Here is a 20,654-nt window from a genome sequence, read left to right as displayed (position 1 = left end):
TTAAAACAGAATGAAATAACTTAAAAACTAATCCAGCACTTCTCAGCTGCTGCCTGATGCACTTTGGTCGGCCATCTTTTGTCTGCTAATTGTGTCGCTCACAAGCCAGGGCAGTGTCTCTTGTTGTTGCATGTTTAGTATCCAGCATGTGTTTAGCATTGTCACCTACACTGGTGAGTTGTACTGCAAAGATAACCAGCACATCTATGGAAGGCTGTGAGTAAGGATAGCAGAGACTGAAAAAGGCACAAGCCTCTGAACACAAGTTAATATTCTGTTAATCCTGGAAAGTTTCACTTGCAGCATTTCATGTCTCTGCTGCTATCTCCTGCCTGTGAGTTATGCTTATAATCTCAATACAAATATAACACACTGTGATACTTACATAGGGAGGAGACAGTTCAAGAAAATCAGGTGGTGAGCCCTGGTGTGGGGGTGTAATTTGGATGCTAAGGTTACCCTGTGATCTTGTCCTTCAATGTCTAATCATGATAGTCACAGAAGGGCTACATTCTTTTTACTAATATATTTTTAATATTCAAGTGGTGTTTGAGGTTATCTGGCTTCTGCGTTCTTTTGCATAACAATGAGAGGCTCAAACATCATCTCACTTGACTATAACTTTTAAAATGATGAAGCCAAGTTCTGCATTGTTTTTTGCATTGTGTAAATACTCTGTCTTTCTGCTTCTTGCACCCATGCACTGCTGCTTGGTTGCCACACTGTATTGTTTGCCTCTGATACTCTTAGACCCTGAATCAAGAGTCCACTTGCTTCTGTTAACTGAGCCTGGCTCTTGATAACTGGGTTAGGCCTAGCATCTTTTTAAATGGGTGAGGCAAGCAAAAAATGTTTTAAAGGAATTTTAAATAGTAGGATAAATGCACAGTGGAAGCAGACTATCCTAGCTCAATGAATAATGTATGAGAGAGGTTAACCAATTTTTTGCCTTCTACAGAGAAGAGTGGCTGCTGTAGCCCCCTCTTACTGAGCCTCCAGCTTTGCAAAGCTGGAGTGACTATGTGAAGTAGGTTTCTGTGCAAATTGGTAGCCGTTCTTGGGGCTGGAAAAGGAGTTTCTGTGATAAATTGATGTACACTGATTCTCAGTGCTAAAGCATGGCCCCTAAAGGTTAAACAGCTGGAGTTCTTATTGTCCAATCACAGTTAAATGGGGAGTGAAAACACCTTGCAGGGGCACTGTGCTCTTGTTGTATTAGTGTCACCAATGCCACCTCAGCAGCACAGCAGGCACAAGCAGAAGATGAACCGGGAAGCTTAAAGCAAAACCTGCCTTATGGCCAGCAATCTGTGCTCACATTCCACTGCCAGGCTGGGGTGGAGAGAGTGCAGAAGTAGCTCTAAATAGTTTGAATTTGAATGCACCTCTAATGACCAGTCAGTCAGGTATTCTGTGACCTACATTAGCTCTCCTTGTCCTCTATAAAGAAAAGCTTTGGAGGCCTAAATTTTCAAGAGGGACTCATGATTTTGGATGTCCAGTTTGAGATCCTTCACAAGGGTGGGAGATTTCAGAGGGGTTGCCAGACACTTCCAGAAATTCAGATGTGTTTTAAGGTGTGTGATTAGTCCCTTCTCAAAGTCTCACCTATGGATTACTGTCGGTGAATAAGATTTCCTTTCCTATTTTAACTTCAACCAATTACTGGAATTTAGTAAAAATGTCACATCTCAATTCGCTGTTAGTCTGGTACAAAGAAGGTGAAATGCTTCCAGTTCAGAATGGTTGGATGTTACATTTGGTCATTTAAACCAGAGCAAAGAGTTTAAAATAGAATCATTGGACTATAGGGGGATCTTGAAAGGACAACTAGCACTCATGGCAGGACTGAGCCATCTGCACCATCCCTAATAGGTGTTTCTCTAACCTGCTCTTAATTGTCTCTAATGATTGATACTCCACGACACACACCCCACCACCACCACCACACTCCCCAGCAATTTTATTCCAGTGCTTAACCACCTTGACAGGAAGTTTTTCCTAATCTCCAACCTAAGCCTCCCTTGACGCAATTTAGCATGGAAGATTTAGGTTGGACGTTAGGGAAAAACTGGTCTGACTTGGAAGCATTGTACACTCATGTTGCGCTGTTGTAATAGGCTGCAACCAGGGGTTGAATAATTGATATCTTAACTCTTCTTTTTTTTATGCTTTTCATCTGTTTTCTGCTGCTTTGTATGTGCAAGCTTGATAGGATACATTGGATTTCTAGACCAGCTTGGCTTTCTGGTTCTCCTGCACTTCAGCTGTTTCGCATTGCAACCTGGCAGGGAAATGCTTTGAATGGCTGGGCAGGTTTTGTTTAATAAACCCTTAAATTTGGGTGCAGTGCAACTCTGCCCAGCAACAGAAATGCTGAATCAACCCGTGCTAAGAACAGAGCCAGAATTTGTCTGCTGCATCATGGCCTAATGCTCATGTATGAGTCACAAGAGTAGCAGGCTGGAGATGCTCCAAACCCTGTAAGTGAGAGAGAGGCTCCAAAGCTGGTTTTGGAGGAACATTTTTATTAGGAAACCTGACCTTTGGGTATGTCTTTGCTCAGGTGTTTGGCAGCTGGGTCTAGAACACAAAGCTCTATGTAATAGGGGGTATCCTTGGTAAGTGCCTAGCTGGGGGCTGTGCGCTAGGTGGGCACCCAGAGGGGACTGAGCTGAGAGTGCCTGGAGCAGGAGGGAGGGAATAAATGAGGCTACCAACAGTCCCTTCTTTTTCCTGTGTGCTGAGTGCAGCAAAAAGCAGCAAGAAATATTTTTTGGGGGGGGGAGTATAAATTAATATCAGGAGGAAGAGTGGGGCAGAGGTGCTACACCCGTTTGCCCTCGTGTTGGCAAACCTAGGAATAAGGGGAGGGAAGGGAAGGGGAGTTGGAGGCAGGGGGCAATGGGGGGGCTGGTGCAAGTGAGACCTCGCCTGGGTGAGAGGGGTGGGAAGATGTGGTGCCCTAGGAAGGGGTAGGTGAGCCAAGTAGCTCCTTCAGCCCCATGCTGTGCGAGCAGGAATGGGTGAGACTCACATCCTTCCTTCTCCCATTTTTTGGCAGTGTCGGCCCCTTTAAATCTCAGTGAGGGCGGAAACGCTCCGGTGAAGCAGTAGGGGGCGGGGCCTGACACGTGCCCTGCTCTCGCGATATCAGGCGCGGCCCGAACGAGATCAGCCCTTTTCGAGGAGACGCGGCCAAGATGGTGGGTGAGAGCGGCATGGGCCGGGGCCCTTAATCCGGCTCCATCCGCTTCGGGGCCGGCTCGGCCGGGTCTCTGGGGCCTGGTACCCCTGTGGGGCGCTGCCCCCTGCCTGCTTGGGGCCATATGGGGGCAGCTAGGCTTGGCCTGGCCTGCGGCGGGGGGCGAAGACTCCCGTCTTCTCCGGAAGTTGGGGGGAGACCCGGGGGGGAGGGGGATGAGGGGAAACCCGGGGGGGGGGCCGAGTGGAGGGTGCATGGGGGGTATGAGGGGAGACCGGGGGGGGCGAGTGGAGGGTGAATTGGGGGGGACCGGGGGGGGCGAGTGGAGGGTGAATTGGGGGGGATGAGGGGGGACCGGGGGGGGCGAGTGGAGGGTGAATTGGGGGGGGATGAGGGGGGACCCGGGGGGGGGGGGGGGAGTGGAGGGTGAATTGGGGGGGGATGAGGGGGGACCCGGGGGGGGGCGAGTGGAGGGTGCATTGGGGGAGGTGGAGGATATGGAGGCTAGTGGGGGTGTGTATTGGGGGGGGAGGAGGATACTGGAGCTAGTGGGAGTGCACATTGGAAGAGGGAAGACATGGGGGCGAGTGGAGGGTGCATTGGGGAGAAGGGGGATATGTGGGCGAGAGTGGGGGTGTGCATTAGGGGGAGGAGATGGGGCAAGTGGGGGGGTATGCATTGGGGAAAAGGGGAAAATAGAGTACATTGGGGGTCATGTGGACAGGGGTTGTGATGGGGTATTTTGGGGGTGCAGGTGAGTGCCTGTGGGGGGAGGTTGCTGTAGGTGTGTGCACGATGTGGTAGGGAAGGTTGCTGTAGACTGTGATTTGGGGGGCTCTGTGTTGAGGGAGCACTGTGTCTTGGGTGCTGGGGCTGTGAGACTGTGTAGAGTACGTGGAGCGTGGTGGTTGTAGGGAAGGGATGCTGTGTTGTGTACCTGTTGTATGGGGTGGGGGTGGCGTTGTAGGGCTGGCATGGTGCTTAATGTGGGGCTGTGGACGGCTGGCAGAGGGTTGTTGGTACTTCAGGTTAACCCGGCTCCAGGTATGTCTAGTGACCAACCTCCTGTAAATATGGAGGTGCCCAGTTAAGCCATGTGAGCGCTTCACCCTTGAGGTGGAGGCTTCTCTGAGACCGTAGGTGCACACGCATGTGTGAAAGAAACCTGGATACGGGTTTCAGTAACGGATTCGTTAGGAATCATGTCACACGGCATCTATACCTGTTCCTCAGGGCCCTTTTACAGAGACTAATGAACTGCCATACACATTCTCTCCCCCCAGTAACATGTCGACAGCAGGCGAGCAATAACTGGGCTGCTTCACCCCCTTTGCTGTTTAGCAGCCCAGTTAGTTGGGGGATCTGTCGCGCCTGCTTAGATGCCTTTAGAATTTGGTGGCCTCATCTGTTGTTTTTGTCACCCCCTCCCCCCTCTGGTTCCTTCAATCCAGGCGGAGGTCGAACAGAAGAAGAAACGAACCTTTAGAAAATTCACCTACCGAGGGGTTGACCTGGATCAGCTGCTCGATATGTCCTAGTAAGAACTGTTCCCTTTTGGCAGCCTTCTCCCCGGTTAACCTAAGCGAGCTGTGAGGCTGTGGTAAGAGATGAAGGCAGGTCTGGTGGGGAAAGCCCAGGACCCGGACTCAAGCTGATGTCTAAATTCTGTTCCTTGCTGTGTGACTCCTGGGCTGGGTTTAATCCTAGAACATGAGGACTGGAAGAGGCCGGGAGAGGTCGAGTCCAGTCCCCTCCCCTCACTGCAGGACCAAGCACTGTCCTAGACCATCCCTGACAGACGTCTGTCTAACCTGCTCTTAAATCTCCAGTGATTCCACAATCCCCCTGGGCAATTTATTCCAGTGTTTCACCACCCCGACAGTGAGGAAGTTTTTCCTGATGTCCAACCTAAACCTCCCTTGCTGCAATTTCAGCTGCAGTTTCTTGTCATATCCTCAGAGGCCAAGGAGAACAATTTTTCTCCTTGCTTGAGACACTCTTATGTCAGGAATATGAGGTGATTTGGGGCCGACTGTATTAAGATTTTTTTCTCACCTCTTGACGTTTAGTGGATCATATTCTAAGACAAGTATCCATTAAGATTAAACTACTTCCTTAATTTGGCTGGAACAGCTTTTTGCTGTTCACTCAGGCAAAAACCTTAGAACAAGTCCCATGCCTTGTTTAGTTTCTCTGCCTGTAAAACAAAAATACTGTCCGCCTTTCTCCCACAGACTTAATTTCGGGTTAATCCATTAGCATCAGCAGTGTGAGCTGGAATCTTTGGGTTCAGTGACCTGAAGCGGTGTTTTGTCGTCAGCCACTTTGAGCGTTCCGATGAATCTAACATGTTCATTTGCGTCACGTGGCCCAGAATTAAGGGATAAGAGAATGTGGGAAGAGGGGGTGCAAGCAGGAGCCATTTCTTAGCGTTCCTGGGTTCAAAATTGTGCAGGGGACTCCCTAACTCTGAGGGTGCTGGGGGATGGCTACGGAGAGGAGTCAGACACCAGCTTGTGAGAGCAGGGACCAGTCAAAAAATTATGCTTCTGTTTCTCAGGACTTTCCTGTGCCTTGCATTGATTGGCTGCTTGTTCCATCCCCTCAACCTCTTGGCCTCAGCTTTGCTCCATGCCTGCCCCCTCTTTCCTTCGCCTCTGCTTCATCCTCCCTCACCCCCTTCTCAGTAAACCATCCCTCAGCTGTCACTGACATGACCTTGACGCCACATTGTTTACTCTGCTTGTGGCTGAGTTCGGGCTGTCTTTTCTATTTGGATTGTAAGCGCTTTGGGGCAACGATCATCTACTATTGTGGTTTGTACAGAGCCTAGCACAGCTCTTGACCCGTAGGCAGTACCACAACAGATGTGATTAATAATCAGTACGCGATTCTGCCTCTCACTAGAACGTCCTCGGCAGTACTAAACTAATTCCTGGCTCTTTCCTGGTGGTAAACGAAGGGTAATTCTGCCCCTCCCGCAATTGGCAGAGAGACCCATGGGGTCTTACCGCCAGGTCTGGTGTGTTGTGCCTTTCCTCGCCGAATCCAGCTGCTACGCGGAAGCTGCCGCGTCATTGGCTGATCTGCTGCTCTGTGTTGTTTCAGCGAGCAGCTGATGCAGCTGTACAGCGCTCGCCAGCGCAGGCGTCTCAACCGGGGCCTGCGGCGCAAGCAGCATTCCCTCCTGAAGCGCCTTCGCAAGGCCAAAAAGGAGGCCCCTCCCATGGAAAAGCCGGAGGTGGTCAAAACTCACCTGCGCGACATGATCATCCTCCCCGAGATGGTGGGCAGCATGGTCGGCGTGTACAACGGCAAGACCTTCAACCAGGTGGAAATCAAGGTGAGCCGTGAAGGGTTTAAATACTGCCTGGTTCTAGGGTTGGGAGAAGCTATACGGGTGTCTCCAGTTAACCGGTAACAGGTGGGGGCTGGAGAAGTGTCCAGCAGACAGGGGTTGCTCTTGTCTGGAGCAGCCTCTGTCTGCAGCAGGCCCAGACACACTGCAGGTAGGGACTATTCCGGATTCCGGAGCAGCCTCTGTCTGTGGCAGGCCCGGACATCCCGCAGGTAGGGACTATTCCGGATTCCGGAGCAGCCGTTGTCCGTGGGGAGCCTGCACATCTTGCAGACCAGAGCTTGCTTTAGTTAACTGACTGACCAGGATTCTGATACCAGCAGAAACTTCTCCTGCGTGTGTAGGCCCTGTCCCCGCTACACACGAATATTCCTGCACGGCATTGATTGTGCAAGTGTTAAGCCATTTGCTCTGTAAGTTGTGGATCCAGTCGGAGCAGTGGCTTGTTCTGTCTCTGGAGCAGTGTCTTTGTACCTGAGCCTTTCACACCTAGGAAAGATTGTTGCGGGAGCCCTTTTTTAATCAACATTTTGTTAGCATGAGGTGACATCTGCTGCTCCCCCCAACTCCCCTCCCCGTATGCCCTGGGCCGAAGATGTGCAGGAGGTGGCTCGCCCTCTGCTAATTCTGTGAAGGAATTGGTATTGTAGACGGCTGCGCTGTACCAGGGAGGTAGTTGGGAGAAATGGTGAATAAGGATCTTCCGCAGAGCAATAAAAAGTTTGTTCCTAACTTGGTTAGCTGGTGGGTGTTCAGAACATACTGCAGCTTGCAGTGTAAACACACCTTGGGGGCAGGCCCACCGCACCCCCTTTCCCCTACTTTTACATGCCTGGCGGTGGCAGAGCTAGGGTTCAGTTACAGAGCCAGGGTGCCGTGCTGCGTGGAGAAATCCGCCTTGCAGGGCTCACGGGAGGTGAAGTAGCCAGCGGGTGCTATGTGACTCGCTCTGGTGTTACAAGACGGCATTAAACAACTTGCCGACCTGCTTTGGGATTGAAATCTGAGTCAGCGTGAAACCCCCTTCAAGTACTTAAGGGAGATTGACCTGCTGGGGCACGCTGATGGGGGAACGCTTGAGTTGTATTCTGGGGGGTGATTTTTTTAAAAGAAATGAAATGGGAGGGAGACACGCAGGCTACTAACTCAGCTGTCTCTCAGACATTTGTAGTAGGGATGTGAAGGGTTAACTGGTAAGTCTCACCCTTAACGGATGAGGCTCACCGGTTAAGGTTCACCCATCGGATGTTGGAGCTGCCCATTTGCTTCCTTTTAATTGGTTAGCGGATTAAATAATTTGTCTAACCAGATAACCAATTAACTGGGGTTTTACATCCCTACTTTGCCCGTCATCTTCGGCCATATGTCAGTGTGGATTGTACTTTCCTAAGCATTGCTCAAGTCGAGTTTACACCAGGAGTTCTTTTCCATCCTAGTTAGCTTGGAATGCTTTGCCAGCCAGGGGCTCCTAGTGTGGACGCAACTAATACAAAGCGGTATTAGCCCACCCCAGACAAAACAAGCTTTGCTGGTATACGTGGGTATGCCAGGGATTGCACCCAGACAGACCCAGCCGGGAAGCAGAGAAGTCGGGAGCGTAGACGGAGTCTGATCTGAGAGGCCGCAGTGCTGCCTGGGAAGGGGAAGGAGGGGTGTGTTTGAATGTGGTGAAGGGGAAGATTTGAGACTGGCTTGGGCTAAAAAAATTCATGCTGGTGTTGGAGCCTGTGGATGCAGTGTGTCAGTTCACGCAGGCAGCTTTCTATGAGCGCAGAGACTTGGGAACGTTCTCGCACACTCCCCAGAAACGTTTGTGCGGCTGTCTCGACAGCTGTGGTGATTTGGGAGCCCTCAGTCGGCTGCAGCAATCCCATGCCACTCGGAGCTCGGTCGCAGCAGAAGTGGCTGAAAGCTGGCACGTGCTCATTGCTCTTCCACTGAATTTGGGACCAGAACGAGGGCTGAATGAATTGTATGACCCATTGGCTGCTAATGGCCGGCCCATCTCTACCTGCGCCAGGCACCTGAGAAAGGTGCCTGGGGCTCTTTGGCATGAAATCCAGCTTGTCTTCGGAGGCTCCTCAAGGTCCCTGTTCTAGGCTCTCAGCACCTTGTCACACTAGCCCGGCTCGCCCTCCCCAACAGTCACCTTCTCTTTCTCTCTTGCAGCCCGAGATGATTGGCCACTACCTGGGTGAGTTTTCCATCACTTACAAGCCAGTGAAACACGGCAGGCCTGGTATCGGAGCCACCCACTCGTCTAGGTTCATTCCTCTGAAGTAGATGACGCTTTGGGAAAACGTTTTCTATCTGTAAATAAAAAAAGGCTTCTGACCAACTCTGTGTCTGCGCCCTCTGGGTAGGGCCTTGCGAATTTCCCTTCTGCTTGGGGTGTGGAGCAAAGTCTGGGGATCCATGGCTAGTGAGTGGGTCGCGGGTCCTCCGTCATCTCAGTGCGCTGCACATTGGTTGTAACCAAGTCAGTCTCCCAGGACAGGGGAGTGGCTCACGGTGCTTGCACTGCACCTGGAATTCATGGGATGTACTGGTTGAACCGGAGCAGCACTGTGGCTATGGCTACGCTGCTGTTTTTTTCCAGAAGATATGCAAATTGCGCTCGTATTTGCATATCTTCCGAATCTTTTTGTGGAAGAAGTTTTGCCACTATTTGGCCTTGTGTAGACGGGGCCAAATGTCGGAAAAAACCCTCTTTCACATGACCCCTTATTTCTCATAAATCGAGCCTGAGATGGGCTGGAAGAGGCACGCACGGCTCTCCCAGTCAGTGTTGACTGCACCCCTCCCTTCACGGGCCCTGGCTTTCTGTGCATGTCACTTCAGTGACACCACTAGGAAAAAACTGGATGGAAACCAGCGGGATCTGCACGTAGGCAACAGTAACAACATGTCTGCTGGGCCCCACGCACCACTGCTATAGAGACTCAGTCCAAGGGGGTGTCTGAGTAGCACAAGCTCACTGAAAATGCTTTGTGTTGTGTAACTGGGGGCAAGTCAGGAGGGGACTGACCTGCGGAGGACTGGGTCTAGGGATGTCCCTTCTGGTGAGTAGGCGGGGGAATGGGCTCGTACCCTACTCAGCTTTTTGGGTTTTTCTTTTTAACAAGAAATTCCCAGCCGGTCTTGCCCAAGGGAGCTGGACTGGAAAATGGATGAAATGAGACAAGCTGAATGTGAAAGTTGAAAATAGGGGGCAGAGGCCTTACACAGCCTGGACATTTTTACTCCTTCCCGTGACTAATCACAGGGGCTAGTGATGTTCCTGATCAAGAATTGAGACCCTGTCTTCAAAGGTGTGAGAGCCCTTTAGAACCCACCGATCCTGTGAGACTAGAAGTGACCGACTTGGTTCTTAAAAGCCAGGAGTAAAATCCTTTCACTATGTAATCGAGATTTTACATCCCAACTGTTATCAGTTAAATATTAGGTTAACCTACTAACTGGGATCACGGATGGGAGACCACTCTGGCCCCATCCCCATGTTAGCATATGTTGATCTTGTCTACCTCTGAATATGAATATGCCATTGCTGCCAGTTGGGAAGCTGCTGAACGCTTTTTGCTTTGCTGCATCAAGTATGTTTCCCCTCTATGCCAGCTGCCCCTTGTCACTGCCATGAAGAAGCGGATACAGAGGAATCCAAGGTGGTTACCCCAAACATGTGAAGGGACTTGTAAGATGAGCTGACACACAGAAAAAGACTGAAATTGATTTCCCAAGCGTCCATGACTTTCTGGAAATGTTTCATGTGTCCTCATAAGCCCCTTTTCACCACTGATGCATCCGAGGGTGCAGAAAAAAAGTCTCACCTGGCATCATCGAAGGGAGACTCCTAAGAGTGTAACACTGAAATGGGCTAGAAATGTGACTGTGCATCTGTTCTTTACGTGGCCTGTTGTGCTGGTTCAGTAATTGTTCTCTGGAGAGGCGCTGGTTCAGTAATTGTTCTCTGGAGAGGCCCTGAGTCCTTTCCCACTAAAGACAAACAGCTGTAACTAGAAGGGGGAGGGGGGAGCCTTGGTGGGTGTGCCTGAAATGGGAAAGAAAGAATAACACTGAACAGATGACCCCATAATGAGACTGGTCTAAAATACCAGGCCCCCAGGCATGCACCCCTCCAGCGAAAGCTTATCCGATTGTCGACGAGTCGCTCCCCCCTTGCTGCCTCTATCACAAAAGGCAGCAAGCGGGCGGGGAGAGGAGGGGGAGCTGTCTTAAAAGCTGGTTCCCTCCAGCTCCATGGGCTGGAGCAGGGGCACAGCCGTGGGATGGGGCAGTTGGAACGCTGCATGGAGTGCAGGCCTGTGAGGAGTCCCCTGCTGGCCCCAGGCTCCATGCAGCTTCTGCTTTGAAATGTCCGAGAACACCTGCTAATCCTTATCGGCTAATCCAGTGGTCCCCAACGCGGTGCCCGCGGGCGCCATGGCACCCGCCGGGGCATTTGTGCGCACCTGCCGGCAACCTGGGCCGGCCCGGCGGGAGGCACCGGCCCCAGGCGCGCGACACGCACTGGCACCGGGTGCGCGGCGCTCGGGCGGCCCCAGCCCCGGGGCACACTCGGGCGGCAGCACCGCCGACCCCGGGCCCACGGCACAAGGCGCTCGGGCGGCCCCAGCCCCGGCCCTGGGGCACATGTCGGCGCTGGGTGCAAGGGCATCCCCATCCCCTGGTGTGCCCCCGGACGCACGGCCCCGTCCCCGGGCACCCAGGAGCCTCTAAAGGTTGGGGACCACTGGACTAATCCAATACCATCGACTATTTGATTAGTTAATCGATATTTAACATCCCTAGTTATAAAAGCGCTTGTGTGTTCAGATCCTGGTTCTTCAGTCCTCCTGCAAAGGCTTCGGTCTCGTCAGTTTTTCCTTCTCTGGTCTAGTAGCGATCAGGTCAAACCGTGTGGCTGGCCGAGCCTGTTGGTTCTGGGCTGGAACCCAAAGTGGGACCAGCTGATCTCCCTCTGCTTGTGGCAGGAGTTGTGTGAATCTAACCTCAAAGACCCAAACAAACGGGGCCCCCTTTCTGGTGTCCTTCCGTTCCCTCAGACTGAGAAATGTTGAGAGTTTCGGGAGCTTCCTCTAAACTACATTTCAAGTTCACGTGGTTTTAAACTCTGGGATTGGAGCAACCGGCCCCCTTTTGCCTTCTGCAGACTACGGAGCTCTCCCTTTGGCCTGTTTCTCTAGCTCTCGCAAGCGGCGTCTGTTCCCCCAACACTACACCTTGGGGGGGGGGGGGTTGCCATGAATCCTTCAAGAGCTGACTGTAAGGCTGGTGATGCCCGACTCCTGGTAGAGCTAACCAGCTGCCCTGTTCCTCCCACCGGAGCCCAGAGTGCTGGTCCCCTTTACCCCCCCTACCTAACAGCTCTCCCTGTGGCTGTCAGCTGCCAAGGGCCCCACAATTCTAGAATAGTGTCCCATCCCCCCCTCCCCCCAGCCCTACAATGGTAGGGGGGAGAGCCCCTCCACAGCACTGAACCAGGAAGGGGAGGCAGGGAGTAGGGGCTGCTGGGGGACTTGGACACCCCTGAAAAGATGGCCCTTTTGCATCCAGGCTGAGAGATTATTTATTTGTGTTATGGCAGCAGCTAGGAGCCTTTGCAGTGAAGCTGGGTTCTGGTTAGCCAGGTGCTGTCCGGAGCCAGGACAAAAACCGGCCCTGCCCCAAGGAGACTACAGTGAAATACGGCAAGAGGCGGCACGTTAACCGGGGCTTGGATCGCGGTTTTCTGGGCCGTGTCTTTGTGCGGCTTGGCCTCCTGCATGTACCCCTCCCGCCGCTCCCCCGCCCACACCACCGCCGCCACCTCGGTGCCTGTCCGTGGGCTCATCACGGCTGCCAGCGATTTACGAGCTCTTTGTTGGCGTTCGCCTCTCGCGGGAAGTCTGGAGGGGGCGCCGGGTCACTTAGCAGCAGCGTTCCAAAGGGGGGTCTTTGTGGCGGAGTCTAAAACGCCCTTTCAGGCCCATCCAGCTGCGATCTCTGCAATAGCCCCGATTCAGAAAGAGGCCCCCTCCCCTTCCACTCCCCTTGTCCCTGCATGGCTGCCTGGCCAGGCTCTTAAAGAACAGCCGAGGAATTGGAGAGCGTTGACTTTGCCTGGTGTCCTTTGTGCACCAAACCTCATCTCCATATGAATGGCCGGGGACAGGCATTCACTGCTAAGATGCCTCTCTTGCCTTCCCGGTACCACGGCAATGGGCTGATTCCAGGGCGGGGAATCTCTTCTGGGGCCGGGGGCCGCTGACCCACAGAAAAATCAGTTGGCAGGGGCTGCACAAAGGCGAGCAGCAACCCTCCCCCCAAAGCACCTCATTGATGTGGCCCCCAACTGAGAAGCAGAAAGACCCTCCCCCTACTCCCCATGTGCACCAGAGCTTGGGGGGGCCCCAGGAAGGGTCGATTTTGTGGGCCCTTCTAGGCTCTGGGGTGGGGCCAAAAATGAGGGGCTCAGAGTGGAAGGGGGCTGCAAGGAAGCAGGCTTTGGGGGTGCAGGGTTGGTGGGTCTGGGAGGGTGCAGAAGCGGGATGGGGGTGCAGGAGCAGAGTTGGGGGTGCAGGAGGAAAGTGGGGGTGCTGCAGGGCCAGAGCACCAGTACCGGCTAACCCTGAGCCTTGGGGCTGGATCCAGGCAAGCCGGGGGCCGGATGTGGCCCCAGGGCCGTAGGCTCCCCACCCCTAGACTAAAGAATGCCAGCAAAGCGCTCTCAACCCATCAGCAGTGCCAGCGCGAAGGCGGCCAGACTGAGCCATCCTGCATGATCACAGAGACCAGGCACAGCTCTGCCAACCCAGCAACGTGGCAGTGCCGGACCCCCGAAGAGGAACAGGGATTCTGGTGGTCCGCTGCGCTAACCCCGTTTTCCGCTACCTCCAGCAGAACCACGTCCCAAGGCCGTTGGGATGAATATTGCTGCGCGAGCTGGTTACCCCGGCTCCAGGAGCTGTCACCATGACGGATGCCTGCACAGTTGTAGTAAAACCGCCTGACCTCCAGGCTACCCCTCCTGGGAGCTGTAAGGGTCTTGGCCAGGCAGCTGTCGCGGTGAGAGTCGTGCCCAATTGGTCAGCATTTCGGAAGATCCCGGGAAATTTGCTTTGCAAGACTTTCCCTCTGGAGCAGGGCGTGGGTTTGGCTGCTGGGATCAGAGCTTTTAGCTCTTCCTGACATGAAGGGTTAATTCGCCTCTACTCTTTCTTTATCTCCACATATGTTTGAACCCTGGGTTCCCTGAGCCATCGACGTCCACCATCTGCTGCTGCAGGGTGGTTCTCCAAGGAAGAAGGCTGGGTTTGGGATTAAGGCATGGGCAGGACACATTTTGGCTCTGCCACAGACTTCTCACATGGCCTTGGTCACATTGCCGCGCTTACCCTGTACCTCCATTCTGTAAGCTGAGGCTAATGTCTCCATGACTGGTGAGAAGTGTGAGCAGTAAACACCCGTTAAGGCATGCGGCTGGGGGCCAGGTGAGTAGATCGGCAGCTGGCGCTTTGTCTTTTCCTACCCGAAATGCCCTTAACCCCAAGTCAAGTACCAGTCCCTTTTGGCAAAGTGGAACACTCAGCTCTACCCGTTAGCAAACCTTGCCTCGTATCCGGCTTAAAATCCTGGTAGCGAAAGGTGTCACAGTAGCACCCACTGGCCTTCAGCAAGTCCCATCAACTTAGGTCCTGTCCAAACAGCATGAAGAAACGGTCCTTGTCCAAAAGAGCTGCCCACGGTTCCAAGGATCTGATCTGCTGGGCATCATTCCAGAGTCGCATCAATTGCCACTCGCGTGTGAGCCCGACGATGCAACGGCAGCAGGTTTAAAACAAACCACAGTAAGGAAGTTTTTCTTCACGCAGCGCACGGTCAACCTGGGGAACTCCTCGCCAGAGGATGTTGTGAAGAACAGGGTTCAAACACGGACAAGATAAGGTCCATCAATGGCTGTGAGCCAAGGTGGGCAGGGAGGGTGTCCCTAGCCTCTGTTCACTCCCTCTGGGACACCCGCCAGTGGCCACTGTGGGCAGACAGGACGCTGGGCGAGATGGACCTTTGCTTTGACCCAGTCTGGCCGCTGTGATGTTCTGAATGGCAAAACCCATGTCCCGTTCATCTATACGCATCCCTTCCCCACCATCGCTTTCCCTCTCCCTCACACAGAGCATGTCCCTTGTCCCCTCCTATCGGAAGGGCCGCTTGAGTGGATAATAGCCTACTGGTGCTATCAGCAGGGGGAGTTACTCCCTTAGTTCAAACATCAGTGCCTCCTCTCTGTTTGCACTGAGAGTCCAGGGACACGGTCCCTGCTGGCAGAGTCCCCCACCGCCTGGCCAGTTACACACATGGCCTCCTGCCTGCGCCTTTTGGCCGAGTTCTTGCAGGAGCCTCGCGGAGGATCCGAGCTGCGGCGTGCTGCGCCCCCAGCAGACTGAGCACGAGACAAGCCCAGGAGGAACTGGCCATGAAGTGGTTAAAGGCGTCCTTCTCCCAGGCCTTCCGGATGGCGCAGGTCACGGCGGGTGGGCAGCGGGAGGGAGGGCATCGCACCAGTGCGGGGAAGTGGCCATAGAGCGCATGGAAAGTCACCAGGAAGACGCCTTCTAGCGCTGCCTTGCACAAGAGGCTGCCCACAGGCAGCCAGAGCAGCTGCTGTCTGCCCCGGCGCATGGGCGGCCGCCAGCTGCCCTTCCCCAGGCCGGCGTGCCAGAAGCTGGCCAGCGCGTGGCTGGAGATGGCGGCCAGCTGCAGTGCAAACAGGCTGAAGGGCGAGACGGGGAAGGCGGCGTCGAAGCAGGCGTGCCGGCAGCTCTCCACGCTGGTGTTACAGGCCAGGTCCCCCACCTCGTCCCGCCACAGGGTCCTGGCTCCGACCACCAAGGCTCCGAGCCGCAGCATGAAGACTGCAGCCAAGCTGGTCCGGCACAGCCGGGGCGCCTGTGGACTGGTGCCACTCAGCAGGCTAGTGACAGCTTCCACCGGCATGGCCGCCTGGGGGCAGAGAAGAGAGAGAAGGAGCTGCTGGCAGAATATACCCCATACGTGGCCTCTAGGGAGCGTGGGGCAGGTGGAAACAGACCAGGACCTGTTGGATTAGAGATCGGTCCTGTAGGTCTTTAGTAAGGTTGCATTAGGAGGAGCGTTGCCAGCAGATCAAGGGAAGCGATTATTCCTTTATTCAGCTCTGGTGAGGCCACATCTGGAGTGTTGCATCCAGTTCTGGGCCTCCCGTTACAGAAAGGAGGTGGCTGCATTGGAGAGGGTCCAGCGGAGGGCGACCAGAATGATTCAGGGGCTGGAGCACGTGACCTATGAGGAGAGGCTGAGGGATTGGGGCTTGTTTAGTCTGCAGAGGAGAAGAGTGAGGGGGGATTTGAGAGCAGCCTTCAACTTCCTGAACGGGGCACTGAAGAGGCTGGAGAGAGGCTGTTCTCAGTGGTGGCAGAACGAGGAGCAATGGGCTCAAGTTACATGGGGGTGGTCTGGGTGGGATTTTAGGAAAAATGATTTCCCGAGGAGGGTGGGGAAGCGCTGGGATGGCTTCCCTAAGGACAGGGTGGAATCTCCATCCCCAGAGGTTTTTCAGCGCCAACTTGACCAAGCCCTGGCTGGGACGCTTTAGCTGGGATTGGTCCTGCCTTGGTGGATAAATGCCAAGTAATGCACATTGGGAAAAATAATCCCAACTACACATACAGTATGATGGGAACTCATGTAGCTATAAGCACTGGAGAGAGAGATCTTGGAATCATTGTGGGGAGTTCTCTGAAAACAGCCACACTGTGCAGCGGCAGGCAAAAAAGCAAACAATGTTAGGAATCATTAAAAAGGGGATAGAGAACAAGACAGAAAATCTCTTATTGCCTCTATAAATCTATGGTACCCCCACATCTTGAATACTGTGTGCAGGTGTGGTTGCCTCATCTCTAAAACAGATAGATTGGCATTGGAAAAGGTTCAGAAAAGGGGATTGGAACAGGTCCCATGTGAAAAGAGATTAAAAAGACGGGGACTTTTCATTTTAGAAAAGAAACGAAGGGTACGTCTACCCAGCAGGGCAAAGGCAAATTCAGCGACGCAACTTCGGCTCTGTCCATTGCGTAGCGTAAGTCGAAATAGCTTAACTCGGCTTTTGGTGCCGTCCCCACAGCAGGAAGTGGAAGGAAGAACGTTCTTCCGCCGACTTCCCGTACTCCTCGTGAAATGAGGGTTCCAGGAGTCGGAGTAAGACGTCCTCCAGCTCGATGTTATTTTGAAATAAAGGCTTTTGTCGTGTAGACGCACACTATGTTACGTGCAGCCTGGGACTGGACAGGGGGTTGGGAGGGGGTTGATAGAACTGTGTACAGCCCGGGACTGGATAGGAGGGATGGGGGAGAGGGATGGGGGGTGTTGGTAGAAGTGTGTACAGCCCGGGACTGGATAGGGGCATAGGGGGGCCAGGAGCGAGGTATGGGGGCTGAGGGGTGTTGGTAGAACTGTGTACAGCCCAGGACTGGATGAGGGTCGGGGGGGCCAGGAGCAAGGTGTGGGGGCTGGGGGGTGTTGGTAGAACTGTATACAAACCAGAACTGGATAGGGGCCTGGGGGGTGTTGGTAGAACTGTATACAGCCCAGGACTGGATGGGGATCTGGGGGGCCAGGAGCGAGGTGTGGGGGGGCTATGGGGAACTAGCGCCGTCTGTGGCCAGCATACTCAGCCCCTGGCGCTCAGAGGCAAAGGAAATTAATGTGGCCACAGCCTGTCACTTTCTCCAGGGCTCTTAATCCCCTTCGGGCCTGGCTGCAGCTGCTCTGGAATCCCCCCTGAACGGCATCGCTCAACCGGGCTGCTCCCGGGGCTGGGGTGGGACAGAGGGAAGAAACCGCCCAGATTCAGGGTAAACGCCCCCCAGCCAGGGAGACGAGCTGCCCTGCGGAGATGGGGGCAGGCCAGCCCCAAAAGAGACGGGAGGCAGGAACCCCCCCCCCCCCCAGCCCTACCCTGCTGCTGAGAGCAGTGAGGAGCAAACACCCCACGCTCCAGCAACCACGCCCCATTCTCAGCTCCTCCGGACCCTGCCAAGCTCCCCAGCATCCACTCCAATGAGTCCCACGGGGGATTGGGGGGGGCTGCTTCGGGTGGAACTTTTCCAAGGTGCTCACTTTTGGGGGGCCCAGCCTGAGACACCTTGCGTGAGCCTGGAGGGGTTTTCATGTCAGCGTCTAACTCTGGAATTCAAGCCCTTTGCGGGGCCATGAGAAGGGGAGCCCCAAAGAGCTTTAGAAAATTGTCACGGTTGAATCCATCGCTACCCAGAACCCTTCCGGGGAAACAGAACAGGGAACCCATACCCGGCTTCTGACAAACAAAAGCTGAAGGTGCTTCAGAGCATAATTTTGCATCCCTGCCCAGCCTGGCTAATAGCCATTGCTGGACCTCTCCTTTACGAACATAGCTAGCTTTTTTTTGAACCCTGTTATTGTCTTGAGCTTCACAACAACCCTCCAGCAAGGAGTTCCACAGGTTGACTGTGCATTGTATGGGGGAAGTACTTCGTAATTTTGTTTTAAACCCACTGCCTATTCATTGAATTGGGTGACCGCTGGTTCCTGTGTTCTACGAAGGGATAAACCACGCTCCTTTACTCACTTTCTCCACACCAGTCAAGACGTTAGAGACCTCTCTCCTAGCCCTTCTTAGGCAGACTTTTTCCACTTAATCCCATGGCCCAAAGTGCTTGGGCTTCAAGAAAAGCATGAGATGCCAGAGAGCTCCCTTCCTCTTTCACAAAACAGGCCAGATCCTCCCCCCAGGCACATTCGCCTAATGTGGAAGGCAACCGGAGTGACTCCGGTTTACCCCTGTCAAGGAAGTGGCCAGCGAGTAACCCCCTAGGAGCAGGGCAGAAATGGGAAAACGAAGAAGGAAAATCCAACCTTTACCTAAGAGTTTGCTTCAAGGGCATTAGAAGTCACCCGTCGACGTCTCCTTTCCAGCTGCACCGTTCTCAACCGTTCTCCCGCCAGGCACTGAGGCCACCAGGAAATGCCCAGAAACCTCCCCCTGCTGCTCTATTTTGGTGTAAATAGCAGAGAGCAGCCTGTGAAGTGCAGGTGTGTCTGTGGCTGGTTTGGAGGAGCCATGGCTGGGCAAGAGACTAAAACAGACCCAACCAGGAGCCCCCAGGAGGGGAAGGGGGCAGGAAATGATCATGCAGGGAGGCTGCCAGGTGGTTGGTTCTGCTCTGTATTAGGGATGTGGGTGGTTAACTGGTTAACCAGGAAGCCCCACTCTTCATGGGTGAGGTTTACTGGTTCTGGTTAACTGGTAGGGGCTGGAGCAGCCCTTGTCCTGGGTAAACACAATGTTTAAGTGGTTAACCAATTAAACAGGATTTTTTACATCCCTGCTTTGTGCTGCCAGCGGAGGAGAGGCCAGGGGCTGGATTTTAAACCTCTGTGCTGCTGTGTGTGGGGGGGGGTCTCTACAGAGAACTGCCCTGAAGCCCTAGCTAAGATCCCCATGCTCCAGGGCAGAAGGGTGGCTGAGGGTCAGGAAGAATTCTACCCCTTCCCACACTAATGCTGTGAGATTCTGCAGAGTGGCTGTGTTGGTTTCATGGCTTACAAAACACCTGTCCCCCCTGGGGCTGGGGCAGAGGCAAAAGGGAAGCTGCCTCGCTGCCCACCAAGCGAGCATAAACCGTGGAAATCCGCCTCACCAGATAGATCAGGAAAGGGGTGGGCGTGAGGTCTAGGAGAGAGGTGAACGGCAGGAGAGAAGACAGCTGGCGTTGGCATCCGGACTCCTGTCCTGGATTCTGGGGTTTGTTTGGTTTTGCCTTTCACTCACTGGGTCAGTTTGGACAAGGCTCTGCCCCTTTCCCGTGCCTCGGTTTCCCCCTCTGTAAAACGAGGACAGTGAAATGTCACCCCTCTTTGCTAAGGGACTTTGAGATCTAGGGAGTCAAAGATGCCAGATAACAAAAGGCAGTTACGGGTTCTCAATACACCACAAATAGTCCTGCAGCACTTTAGAGACTAACAAAACATACAGATGGGCTCATAAGCTTTCGTGGGCACAGCCCACTTCTTCCAGTGGGCCTCATGATCCCATCTACATTTTTGCTCGTCTCTAAGGTGCTGCTGAACTATTCGTTGTTTTTTAAGTTTCTCCAGATACAGACGAACACGGCGACCCCTCTGAAACTTTTCAACGTGTCCTCAATTTGACTGCCTGAGAACCAGGAAGTGAAACTGACTAGAACTTAACAACTTAATTACCTGCATCCTGCTTCAAAAGCCTTTTAAGACTGCACTTGAAAGAGAATCCTCTGAACAGTTATTCATGCTTAAATTCGACACTTTACACCTGAGTCTGAATAAACAATCTATTATCTTACACATTACAAAGATAGCTTCCCCATTATCACCTCTAATATCATTAGCTCACAGACATTTACCTCCCCCCCCCCACCCCGCTTCTGTTCTGAAATTTGATGTGTCCTTTTCATATGTGTTCATTTTTTTTAATTGTATCCTTTGGTATATATGGTTGTGACAATTTTCTTCCACTATTTGATCTGAGGAAGTGGGTCTGGTCCACGAAAGCTCATCACCTAATAAACCATCTTGTTAGTCTTTAAAGTGCTACATAGTCCTGTCTTTTGTTTCAGCTACATCAGACTAACCCGGCTACATTTCTATCACTTACTAGAACTCGACAGAGAAAGTTGGCCCCATCCAACACAGAACAAAATTCACGAGGAAGAGCTGGATCTTGCAAAAGAGATCCCAGCCCTGTGTGGAAGGAATGCCGATCGGGCCCTAAAGGAGAATCCGAGTAGCTAAGTGTCTAACAGAGACGGGGATTGGAAAAGGTGGAGGGTTTGCTTCTCGGAGAAGGGCGGGAAAGGAGTTTTTGCCAGGGGCTGGCTGAGCTCCCGTTGAAACGCTTGTAGTGAGGCAGCTGAGGTAGCTAACAGCATGTCGCAGCACCTCCGGCCTTGGCGAGGCAGCTGCAGAATTGTTACCGAAACTGAAATAAATGGCGGAGCAACTGATTGGATTATTATTAAAGTTCTGCAAAAGCGGCGAGGA

General features: G+C 53.3%; 2 protein-coding genes across 2 annotated transcripts; one reads left to right on the top strand and one right to left on the bottom strand.

Annotated features, from left to right (window-relative positions):
- Positions 1 to 3,085: 3,085 nt before the first annotated feature.
- Positions 3,086 to 8,901, top strand: RPS15 (ribosomal protein S15). Its single transcript, XM_075902696.2, has 4 exons — positions 3,086 to 3,206; positions 4,657 to 4,742; positions 6,314 to 6,548; positions 8,733 to 8,901. Exons 1-4 carry the CDS (start codon positions 3,204 to 3,206, stop codon positions 8,844 to 8,846), a joined length of 438 nt encoding a protein of 145 aa, XP_075758811.1. The 5' UTR covers positions 3,086 to 3,203; the 3' UTR covers positions 8,847 to 8,901.
- Positions 8,902 to 14,894: 5,993 nt separating this feature from the next.
- Positions 14,895 to 15,813, bottom strand: LOC102463248 (gap junction beta-5 protein-like). Its single transcript, XM_006124979.4, has one exon. It carries the CDS (start codon positions 15,555 to 15,557, stop codon positions 14,910 to 14,912), a length of 648 nt encoding a protein of 215 aa, XP_006125041.3. The 5' UTR covers positions 15,558 to 15,813; the 3' UTR covers positions 14,895 to 14,909.
- Positions 15,814 to 20,654: the final 4,841 nt, after the last annotated feature.

Source organism: Pelodiscus sinensis, chromosome 32 (genome assembly GCF_052426305.1).
Source record: "Pelodiscus sinensis isolate ZL-2025 chromosome 32, ASM5242630v1, whole genome shotgun sequence".
NCBI lineage: Eukaryota > Metazoa > Chordata > Testudines > Trionychidae > Pelodiscus > Pelodiscus sinensis.
This window is presented reverse-complemented; position numbering and strand designations above follow the sequence as displayed.

Bases quoted from the DNA above. Each gene is read 5' to 3' on its own strand.
- RPS15 (XM_075902696.2), top strand. The intron at 4,743-6,313 runs GTAAGAACTGTT...GTGTTGTTTCAG, and splicing joins CAGCTGCTCGATATGTCCTA to CGAGCAGCTGATGCAGCTGT. The intron at 6,549-8,732 runs GTGAGCCGTGAA...TCTCTCTTGCAG, and splicing joins TCAACCAGGTGGAAATCAAG to CCCGAGATGATTGGCCACTA.
- LOC102463248 (XM_006124979.4), bottom strand. From the start codon at position 15,557: ATGCCGGTGGAAGCTGTCACTAGCCTGCTGAGTGGCACCAGTCCACAG.